General features: G+C 42.2%; 1 protein-coding gene and 1 non-coding gene across 5 annotated transcripts in view; both read right to left on the bottom strand.

Moving 5' to 3' along the window:
* The window catches only part of Ctps1 (CTP synthase 1), a 28,219-nt gene that overhangs the window by 11,450 nt on the left and 4,614 nt on the right, over positions 1–12,155 (bottom strand). For all 4 annotated transcript variants that reach the window (XM_048434557.3, XM_048434559.3, XM_048434558.3 and 1 more), the window contains exons 3-8: positions 11,033–11,203; positions 8,560–8,660; positions 7,850–7,966; positions 4,229–4,312; positions 3,555–3,635; positions 818–969 (exon numbers count right to left, since the gene is read on the bottom strand). In XM_048434557.3, the coding sequence (XP_048290514.1) occupies positions 818–969; positions 3,555–3,635; positions 4,229–4,312; positions 7,850–7,966; positions 8,560–8,660; positions 11,033–11,203 (706 nt within the window). The remainder of the gene's footprint in view (positions 1–817; positions 970–3,554; positions 3,636–4,228; positions 4,313–7,849; positions 7,967–8,559; positions 8,661–11,032; positions 11,204–12,155) is intronic.
* Positions 6,696–6,823, bottom strand: LOC125400546 (small Cajal body-specific RNA 4). The gene has a single exon (XR_007231985.1).

Genomic DNA, 12,155 nt, shown 5'->3' with positions numbered 1-12,155 from the left:
TTTCCAGTACCCATGGTCTGCAAGCCACCATGCTTCCCACCATGATAATAATAAACTAAACCTCTGAACTGTAAGCCAGCCCCAATTAAACGATTCCTTTATAAGAGTTGCTGTGGTCATGTCTCTTCAGAGCAATAGAGACCCTAAGATAATTAAAAGACTAACAATGTTTCAAGTTTTATGAAAAAAAGTCATAAAAAAAACTACAGGCTATTTTTATAGCTACATGCAAATGGATATCCACATAAATGGTCAAAAAACAAAAAAGAAACTGTCCAAGTGAAAGCAGTTATCACAGACAAGACAATGAGCACTCCACTCCATCTATGTGTGCTTACACTGTCACAGTTATTTTCCAACTACAGTTTGACTCACCCTGCTCTAGGCCATGAGCCTAGAAATGAGACATCTCAGAAATGAGACAACCTCGGAGCTTAAGGGCAAGGTGGCAGCAGTTCATCCCTGCTCAGCATTTTCTAGCTGAGAGTATGGCATATTCCCAAACACAGCTTAGGTATTAGTAGTGCTGCCGCCAAGGCCAGCATTCCTGTAGGCTCTGGGAATACATGTACCCCTCTGCCACCAGGCTGCTGTTGGTGCTGTTAAGCTGATGAGAGATCTTACAGCACAATGTTGTGATCTGAACTCACTACCTAAAGTCCTCAGAACAGACCTAGACTACCCAAGTCCTCCTCTGTGGGTAGTCCTCATGCTGGGTATAAAATCCTTTGTTAGCCTTTTCTATGAGCACCTTTTCTACCCATTATGACAGCATGGTGGAGCCCATGATATGCATGCCCAACTGCTTATGACAAACCTGTCTGCCATCTCTTTCCATTTAATCAGCATCTTTCGTGACTGTCTCTCAACAGGAAGATCAAGTCTCCGAAGAAAATAGTCTACGACCCCTTGCTCTTCTAACAACAAGGGTACCCGGTAGATGGATGAAACATCATGAACACAGATCACCTGTTTTAAAAAAAAAGGGGGGAGGATTTAATAAAAACAACTAAGTTACTAGGGTTACACCTACATGATCGTAATGGAGGAAAACTTTAATTTGGAACAAAAAAAGTGATTTTTCTATAAAAGATAAACTTGTAACTGATTCAAGAATAGAAAATAAGTGAATGGAGCCTATTATGAACATGGATGCAAAAATCCTTTAAAAAGATCCAGATGTAGTGGTGCACACCTGTAATTCCTGCACTCAGGAGGCTAAGGCAAGGAAGCTTAAGTTGTACACCACCTTAGGTTATCTCAAAAAACACCGAAAATATGCCCACATATAACAGAATCGGTGATTCTCAAACTCAGCTACACAGAAGAATCCATAAGGGAGTTTGTAAGAATTTTTAAGTCTATGCCATATTGCACGATCACTCAGGTCCAGCTCTCTGGAAGTGGCAGGCTCCCAGCTTATCCAAATGTGCAGTCAAATTTGAAATCTACTGCACTGGGCCATTTTAAAGTGGAACTTGGCTTCTCTCCCATAAGTAATCTAGATTTCTAAAAACAAATACAGGACATTAAAGTAGAAGGGGGTTCACAGAGTAGGAAAAAGGTAGAAAACCAAATGGAGGTGAGAAATAAGAAAAGTTAAGGCGGGGGGGGGGCAAAGTCAAGTCAGGCGGTGGTGGCACACACCTCTAATCCCAACACTCGGGACTCTCCTCCAAATCTCATTAAGTGGACTGCTCTCATTCTAAAGCCCCTGTTTTGCTGTCCCCAACCAAGTTAGCTAGGCTCTTCTGTTTGGTGTCCTGACCCTCAGTCATGGGGCAATGAAACAAACTCTACAGACTCATGTGGAAACTCCTTGCCTGTACCTCAGCTGTTAAGAATACTGGCTGCTATTATGTATACAACATTTGGCCTCCATGTATGACTGCAGGTCAGAAGAGGGCACCAGATCTCATTACAGATGGTTGTGAACCACCATGTGATGTGGTTCTGGAAACTGAACTCAGGACCTCTGGAAGAGCAGTCAGTGCTCTTAACCTCTGAGCCATCTCTCCAGCCTCAACACTGGCTGTTCTTACAAAGGACCTAGGTTCAAGTTCCAACACCCACAAAGTACTTCACAACCATCTACAACTCCAGCTCAAGATCCAATGCCCACTTCTGGCTTCTGCAGGTATTAGGCAGGCACACAGTATACAAACACACATGCAAACAAAACACTCATACACATAAAATAAATAAAGTTAAAAAAAAAGATATCCCAATACACTGACCAACTCTATAAGCTCTATTTATACCCACTAGAGCTTCCATAACAAAGCATAGACATTAAACACAGTAACAGACTAAAATGCACGTGGCAGCCACAACATCCTGGACACCAGATACCAGGAATGTAAAATGGATGCATGTGTACATATACATCAGGGAGCACATGACAGACTCACCAGCAGCGTATCTCAAATACAGAAGCAACCTAGAGAGGGAAGTGATTAGCTCTGAGCGTTAAGACGGGTGCGGTAAAAGCTTTGATTTTTCCAGACAAGGTTTCTCTGTGTATCTCCAGTTGTCCTGGAACTCACCCTATAGACCAGGCTGCCCTTGAACTCAGAGATTTGCCTGCTTCTGCTTCCCTGAGTGCTGAGATTAAATGAATGCATCACCATTGCCCAGCTGTAGTAAAAGCTTTTCATAAGTACTTAGACAAACACAGGAGACAGTTTAGTTTGGGACCCACACTTGGTTTGACGTTATGTACACCCACACCCACACACCTTTTAATAATGTATTTGACAACCTTGTTCCTTCACTTGCACATATTATGCATGCATGCCCATCTTCAAACAGTGTACCCAGTAATCTCAGATTTCCTCAACCCCCAACCTGCACCAGGCTACATGCCCTACCATCTCTGAACAATACTGTAAATTTCCCTGCCAGTGAAGTTGTGACAGCCAAATTTAGACAGTTTTTATTTAAGAAACCTCCTAACAAATCTGAGAATGAAAAATAGGTTTGATCTGGCCTGAACTTGTTTGGTGTGTACCTCCTTAAATAAGGCAAAACTGTATCCTCTAACCTTCTTTTAGGGAGAATCCCCTATATACCATCTTATGACTGTGTTAAATTTACATATGATTAAAATTAGATGCACTACGGGAAGATGATGGGGAAAAAGTCCTTTTGTATTTGTGTGGCTTTTATTGGTTAATGAAAAGAATCATTGGCCTGTAATAGGGCAGAATAGAGCTGGGGGGGGACAAAACGGACACACAGGATGGGACGGGACAACACTAAACTGAATGCTGGGAGAAAGGCAGCAGAGTTAGGAGAAGCCATGTAGCCCTGTCAGAGACAGACGCCGGAGGAAACTTTACCCGGTAAGCCACAGCCACGTGGCAATACACAGATTAATAAAAATGGGTTAAATTAAGATGTAAGAGCTAGCTGTAAGAGGAAAAACTGTGTTAAGATCTAGGAGACAGTCTTCGTCACTAACTGTGGCACAACAAGAACAACACATCTTGAGAAATGGACTTTACTTTAGGTAAGGAGAAGTAAAGTCATTTCCAGAGGTGAAAAGTACTTACTTGTTCAGGTTCCACATGGCAGAACATAGATATTTTCTCTTTCACAGATGTGTCAAGAGGATTTGAGCATCTGCACACCACCTAGTAATTAAGAAAACATGGAACTTGGAGCAGAAAGAAGGGTTTAATAGGGCTTTCCGCAACTGGAATTCAAAAAGAGGTAATGCTTTGAGATGAACCAAAATGTCAGCTCCAAGCACACTGCACATGATCCACAAACACACCACTATGTAGTTTTCAAAACCAAAACTCCTACATCCCAAGCAGACCATGAGAGACAGCAAGGGGTTAAGAGTGAACTACAGGAGCTAACTGGTTCTCCTCCTCCTCAATGTTCTTAGGAGGGGTAGAAGACTGCAAGAAGCAAGACACAAGAAGTGTAAGCCTTCCTATGTGCCTGCAAGAAAATCAGACTCCAATCTCAGGCAAAGACCTGTTTTCTCCACCAGACACCTGCTGACAAACATCCATCCCATCAGAGGTCAGGTTTTTTTTTCTAGGGGGGCGGGGGAGAGTCCAAGACAGGGTTTCTCTGTAGCTTTGAAGCCTGTCCTGGAACTCACTCTGTAGACCAAGCTGTCCTTGAACTCACAGAGATCCACCTGCTTCCAGAGGACAGATTTTAATTAGATGTGGTCAATAACACCAAAAGCAGGCACTGAAGGAAACCTTACCAAGTCTGGAGAAAGTCCAAGTCCTCTAAGCTCCCGAACACTGTTTTGAGTGGGTTTTGTCTTCTGTTCCCCTGTTGAACTTGGCTGTTTTACAAAAGAAAAAAAACAAGTGGTTCATTTCTCTGACAGCTTTCCAAGCATGACTTTTCTCTAAACCTCTGAATGGAAATTTGATTGTACAATTCAGCCTTGATTTTTATTGAAGTTACACATGCATATACTTTGGGGTCAAATGGTTCTATGGAGCTTGGCTTAACGGACAGTACTGCACAGTCTTGTCCTGCCACTCTCTAAATCCTACAAATAATGGGTTTTTCCATATCTGTACTTGGGGGCAGAACTGAACCAGGGCTTGGTTGACACTAAAGACATCCCCAGTCCATGTCAACTCCCAGTCTATTGCCATGCCTTCCTGCTACAGCTCAGTCTGTCTAAGGCATGCTCTACTGAGCTCTCTCCCTCATGACCCACAATGCCATTTCAGCTGTGTATACTTTTGAGTATATAAAGTATTCAGGTAAGCCATGTGCCATACTTTGTCTATAGTAAAGTATCTTTATTCTCTTCCACACTTAAGACAGATCTGCTAGGTTTAGAGTTCTCAGTTGGAAAGAACCTTCCCTTAGAATGATGGTTCTCAAGCTGTGGACTGTGACCCCTTGGTGGAATCATAGGACTTTTTCACAACAGTCACCTAAGACCACAGGAAAACAGCTATTTCTATTTCAATTCATAACAACAGCAAAATTACAGTTATGAAGTAGCAGCAAAAATAATTTTATGGTTGGAGGTCACCACCTTAGGTCAACCTAAGGAACTGCATTAAAGGGCTGCAGCATTAGGCAGGTTGAGAAGAAACATTGCCTCAAGAATGTTTAATGCATACTGACTTGATTTTTATTTTCTGTAGGGCCTTTGAGGTCTTCTACTTCATTATTCTATACTCTCACTGATGAGGGATTCCCCCTCTGTACGTTGTGAATATGTTTTATTACTATCAGTTAATAAAGAAGCTGCTTTGGCCTATGGCAAGGCAGAATATAGCTAGGCGGGAAAACTAAACTGAATGTGGAGAGAAAGAAGGTAGAGGCAAGTAGACGCCATGTAGTCACCCAAAAAAAAAAAAAAAACACAAGCCTCGTAATATAAAATAATAAAAATGAGTTAATTTAAGATATAAGAATTAGTTAATAAAAAGCCTGAGCTAATAAGCCAAAGAGTATGTAAAAATATTAAGCCTCAGAGAGTTTTTTCTGTTTGTTTGGTTTTGGTTTTTGGTTTTTTTCGAGACAGGGTTTCTCTGTAGCTTTGAAGCCTGTCCTAGAACTAGCTCTTGTAGACCAGGCTGGGCTCGAACTCAGAGAGATCCGCCTGCCTCTGCCTCCCAAGTGCTGGGATTAAAGGCGTGTGCCGCCACCATCCAGCCAGAGAGGTTATTTCATAAGCAGCTTCAGGAACAGGCGGACAGAGAAAACCTGGTCCAGGGGGCCCAGCGGGCGGGGAATATCTGTAGCTACACTCATCACTATGAACCTTAGTGCTGGCCATTTTAGAATCGATACAGCAAGCACACAATGGGTTCTTCCAATCTAGAAACTGCGTCTTAAAAATGTTTTCTTGGGCTGGAGAGATGGCTCAGTGGTTAAGAGCACTGGCTGCTCTTCCAGAGGTCCTGAGTTCAATTCCCAGCAACCACCTGTAATGAGATCTGGCGCTCTCCTCTGGCGTGTGGGCATACACGGAGGCAGAATGTTGTATACATAATAAATAAATCTTAAAAAAAAATGTTTTCTTGTTCAGATCAGAGGTCAGTAAACTCTGTAAAGAGTCAGATAACTATTTTAGGGTTTAGACTTGCATCGTGGCTCATGCCCATTACTTGAACACTTAGCAGGCTGTTTAAAGTTCAAGGCCAACAGACTCGACTACAGTGAGTCCAGGCCTCTCTGAGCTACATCATGGCACATTATCCATCTCAAAGCCCATTACTATTACTACTGTTATTATTTTGAGCTTTGTGGACCATAGTTTGTCATACAGATTCAACGTTGTTTCAGTATAAAAGCAGTCACAGATGACATATCAACCAAGGAATATAGATCTATTTCCATAAAACAAGCCTGTTTTTAAAAATAGCCAATCAGGGGCTAGAAAAATGACTCAGAGGTTAAGAGCACTGACTGCTCTTCCAGGTCTTGAGTTCAATTCCCAGGAACCACATGGTGGCTCACAACCATCTGTAATAAGATCCGATGTCCTCTTCTGGCATGTAAGAAAACATGTAGACAGAGTACATTATACATAATAAGTAAATAAACCTAAAAAAAAAATAGTCAATCAATAGCCCTTGGCCCCCCAAATACAACCTGTGATTCAGACTACATTTCCCTCTTCATTTCTTTTTCTTTTTTTTTTTCCCTCTTCAGTTGATATTTAATTTAAAAAGAATAGCAAAGATAGTGCTGGAAAATGTTGGGTCGTACAGTCAACCCTGTGGTTTTCTCCAATGAGGGTTGCTTTCTCCACCCCTTTGTCTAGGAGGAGTGTATCGGCCAAGTCCTGCTTCATCAGACTCAGCCTTCTTAGTCCTCCAGTTCCCTTATTTCTTTACAGGATACCCTGCTATATATAACAGATCTGGACCAATCCTCTAACTTTCTTACCTCCTCTCTCCTATGTTCTGTTTCTGTCCTACTTCTGGGTTTTTCTTCAGCTTCCGTCCTTCTTACTGTCACCTGTTTTATCTAACTTTTAGCTTCAATTCTTGCCTGTCTCACACTCCTATCATATGGCATCCAGTTCCTGCTGAACACATGCAGTTACTGGCTGCTGACTCCTATCTAAAAGCAAAACTAGAAGTTCCCTATAAAAGACAGGCTGGTGACTGGGGAGCCTTAGGAGCAGTGTCTTCTCCTAGGCTAGTCACAATAACAGAAGTCTCAGACTTCCCATGTGGAGGGGCCCAGCCTGGCTCTGAAGACTCCGAGAACCAACAGGTAGAAGACAGTAAGCATCTCGGCAACACAGCATGTTTATGGTTCAGCATCACTGCTCTCAACCCTCCACAGTGTCTGCTTGTCAGACACTCTCCCCAGGGCTATCTTATAGAAAGAGACGCAGATGCCTGACTGGGTGCAAAAGCAAGCAGGTCTTTGCTGTGAGCCCTATGCTCGTCCTGCTCCCAGAAGAGCCTGACATTGCCTATCATGAGCCTCTGGGGGGGCCACAGGGCAAAAAGGATGGCTTCTCAGCTCCCCCTGCTGCAGGTGCACACCCAAGGTTGCTCAGTCTTTATGTGTCAGTGTGCTTTGTAAATTCCTTACTTTTATTACTGCCAACTCATCTCCATGCTCTTTTTTGATTTTCTGTCTTAAAAAAATTACTTCACTCTGATTTTGACAGATAGCAAAGCAAGCATACATGTTCAATCTACCACCTTTATTACAATGAATCCTGATTCATTTTTCCATTTACTCTTTCAAAACACGAACTGGCAAGAAGACTCAGCTACATACACCAAATAAATAAAGCATGTGATTGTAATAAACTCACAGAAGTTCTTTATTTCCTATTTCTTGTACCTCCAGTGTTGAAAGCTTAGAACCAAACTGTATAACTTACCTGAGGAACCAAACTGACGTGTATATTACAAAAGTTCTCCCTCTTGACCTTGAACTGGAACTGGCGGAAGGCCTCAATGAAGGGCATGCTTTCAATGTCTCCCACTGTGCCACCAAGCTGAAAGGACACACCATCTCAGAGGTTAACACTGAATTTCTACCATTCAGTGTCCAGATTGCAGTGTAACTGCAAACTCCTAGCCTTACAGAATGTCAATCTTCAGACACTGCTTTGTGCTCAAAGTTGATACTATTAGGGACTCCTGATTTCCCTGAAAATATTGAAGATATCATCACGGTATTTTAAGAAAATGACTGGGCTTGAAAGGTACCTGGAATCAGGTAGTGGTGACACACACCTTGAATATCAACACTGGGGGGGGGGGGCAAAAGCAAGCCAATCTCTGTGAGTTCGAGGCTAGCCCGATCTACAGAGCGACAGAGCGAGTTCCAAGGACAGCCAGGGTTACAAAGAGAAACCCTGTCTCCAAAAAAAAGGAGAAGGAGGAGGAAAGAAAGGAGGGCACTGTTTATTCACTTGAGAACCACAAAAAATAAATGAATGAATGAATGAATGAAACCTAGATGAGTCTCCTTAGTTAAGTGTAAATAACCTTTCTACTAAAAACCACCAGTTATAACAAAACTGCTGGGACTTACTGAGCTGGGATGAACAGACAATAGATTCACACAGGCAAGAATCATACAAACCTCAATAACACACACTTGAGGTTCCAAGCCATCTTCATCTACAGGTATTAATGCCTGTCTCATCACCCACTCCTGGACTGCATCTGTGATGTGAGGGACAACTACGAAAAGAAAAGAAACCTGTAACTTATACTTGCCTATCAATCAGCATTTATGAAGGCAAATACATTGACTGTTAAGACAAGCTGATACACTTTCTTGCCTAGATATACAAGCAATGGGGTATAGGCGTACTTAGGAAAGTTCTTCCTAAACAAGCAATAGGATCATAAAAATTTTTTTTAAACTTTATTTAACTTTATTTCATGCGCATTGGTATAATGATGTCAGATTCTCTTAAACTGGAGCTACAGACAGCTGCGAGCTGCCATGTGGGTGCTGGAAATTGAACCCAGGTCCTCTGGAGGAGCAGTCAGTGCTCTTAACTACTGAGCCATCTCACCAGCCCCAATATTTTTTTTAAGATTTATTTATTTATTATGTATACAACATTCTGCCTCCATGTATACCCGCCTGCCAGAAGAGGGCGCCAGATCTTATTACAGATGGCTGTGAGCCACCATGTAGTTGCTGGGAATTGAACTCAGGACCTCTGGAAGAGCAGCCAGTGCTCTTAACCACTGAGCCATCTCTCCAGCCCAAAATATTTTTGAAGTGCCTTTAAATGACTCAATAAATCTTTGGGTTCATACTTCCCTAGGCCTCCTTTCCAGAGTTCTAGACTGTTGCTGGAAGCCATGAGAAAAGAATGAAGCCAAAAGTGGCTCCCTAAGCAGCTCCAAACACATGCGCTGTGCGGTCTACTCTTCTAGCCACACAAGGACACAAAACCTGTGACCACCCCTATTGCTCTCAGCTGAAGCTGGAGTGGGTACATTACACCTGAGCGGTTTTCCAGAAGCAAACATACTACCAGAACCCTGTGCCATGTTTCCAGTTTACCAAAGGGTAGGCAATCCACTGCAAGAGAAATAACACAGCAAAGCTGCGAAAGAAACAGCACCTAGGATCAAATCTCAGTTCACAACTCACCAGCTATGGCTCACTCTATTATCTCTTTATCTTTAAGCTTGGAGTCTTCAAGTAGAAGTAATTACGACCTCTACTTCTGAGAATGTCTTATAAGATAGCAGAACATCCAGGACTCAGTAATAACCAGCTACTGTGGGACACTTTTTATAATCACAGTTGTTGGACTCAAGAATGCAATTCCCAGGTGACTGGAATGACCTGGGATTAAGCAACAATGCTCTTGCATAGATATCTATTACCTATGTCACACAGAGCAGCCAAGTGATCTACAAACGCAAATCGGAATTCATTACTCCACATTTAAACTCCTTAGTACTAAGTTAAAGCCTCACATAACATCCACTGGGTGACAGCGCTGTTGTCCCAGACTGTAATGTCTCAACCACAGCAGCTTCCCCTCTAGTTCTTGCCCACAGATCCCTGTAGTCTGGGGCCTGTGTACCTGTGTTATTACTAACGGTCTGACCCTTAGTGAGTATTCAATAAACATTTCATGGTGACAAATAAAGGAACAGTACACTAGAACAAACTGCACAACCAACATGACCTTAATTCACAACAAACCCTCTCTATGTGCCAGGAAGGTGGAGCAGCAGCATCCTGATGCAGTCTTTTAACTCTTTATCAACTCAAAAAGCAGAAGTCTTTACCACCTCCATTTTATACACAAGGAAACCACATCTCAAAAGGGTACAGAATTTTCCTTCCTGTGTTCACAGGGCTAGTATGTAACAGAGCTAAGCCCCAAATTATGAAAATTATGAAATGAACGGACCAGACTCTGGCCAGGGCAGCCCTAGCCAGGGTCGGGCTGAACCTTAGTTCTCAGTGCAGCAAAGGTAAATCAAACACAAATCTGCTCTTCTACTCAGAGGAAAGCAATGGCCCAGACTTGCATACTGTCATCCCACTAGACCCATGGAGTCCCAATGCCACCGTTTCAAAGCAGGGAACACTTTTCCTAAATGACTACTTACAGAAAATCCCAGAACAGCCAACAGATGTCAACTGAGCTGATGAAAGCTCAAGAGGGCCCAGGAGCCCACTTCTTCTCAGACTTCCATCAAATGAAAAGCCCGTGTCACATGAATGTTTTCCCAACTCAAGCAATGGAAGTTCATTTCCCCATCACTTACACAAGCCACCAGGCATAATGCCTCAGTTAAGCTTCCTTCATTGCTTGGCATGTAAAAGGAGCAGCTCTCTGGAATCCAACCATGTCGCCATGCTGACTGACAACACCTATGTCATTACTAGAGCCAAGAGCAGCTTTCTCAAAGTATTTTCTGAGTGAACAGCCATACAATTCTGAATTTCCAACTGAAAGGGTATTTTGGTAAAACCTTGACAAAATACTAAAATCACATAAAAATAAATTTTTATACTCAATAGAAATTAAATTGGCTAACAGTTTCTTTCTTAAAGGTAAATCCAGTCTTACCTTGGACAGTCTTCCCCAAGTAATCTCCTTTGCGCTCTTTGTTAATGACATACTGGTATATCTTCCCCGTAGTCAGATTATTGTCCTTGGTGAGGCGGATATCCAGGAACCGCTCATAATTTCCCAAGTCAAGGTCAACTTCTCCACCATCATCCAGCACAAAGACTTCTCCTTCAGTGAAGAATGAACATGTTCAAAAAAATGAAAAACACATTTGCCATGTGTAATTTCAATCTTGAAATATAAACATTCAGATGGAACAAAGTCTGCACAACCAGATTACAAAACAAGGACATTATTTCTAGAAAATTAAATGTCTGAAGACAACTGCCAATTACTCTCCAAAAGAGTGCTTCATGCTTCCAACCTGAACTCACTCACTATTGGGAAGCATGGAATGGGGAAAAGCCCAATCAAGAAGACTGTGGTGAAGAGACACTGAAGTAACACAGCATCTTGAGCAAAAGACCTACCCAAGCAGCAAATGTTCAAGACAGAAGCAGGACTATTCGAAGCTTCTATGACATAAACAAAGAAAGAGTGTACTGACTAAAAGCCAGCTTTGGAGCACACTTTAGTTCTGAGCAGTTATTAAATAGTCCTAGTTGCCCCATTCCTTTGTTTCACATTTATTCTTCGCAACTTCATGATGGAAATGCTGCCAAGAATGATTCATTCCCACCATCAAAATAGGGAACAAGCTCAAAAACAGGAAAACCGTCTTATATCACCCTTCCGAGAACTCAACATCTGCTCAAGAACTTTATATTAAAATCCTTTTCAAAGGTGGATGGGCAATGCTAGCGCACAAAGCCTTCGGTTCAATCCCCTAGAACTGAGAGAACAATAAAATTCCTTTAATATATGGATCTTCTGATGGTACTTGTTAAAACGGCAGTATATATCCTCCAGATTCTTATTTCAACACTAAAAAGCAAAAGTATAGAACTTTAAAACTTGAAGGCACAGGGTCTTAATGAGTTTCACTGTTTTGACAGGGTCTTACTATATAATCCTAACTAGCCTTGAACAAGTAGCCCAGGTCGGTCAGGTTACTCCATGCTGGCCTCAGACCTGTAATCCTGTCTCAGCCTCCTTAAGTGCTAGGATTATTACTACAGGC

Source organism: Myodes glareolus, chromosome 3 (assembly GCF_982192425.1).
Source record: "Myodes glareolus chromosome 3, mMyoGla1.1, whole genome shotgun sequence".
Taxonomy (NCBI): Eukaryota; Metazoa; Chordata; class Mammalia; order Rodentia; family Cricetidae; genus Myodes; species Myodes glareolus.
This window is presented reverse-complemented; position numbering and strand designations above follow the sequence as displayed.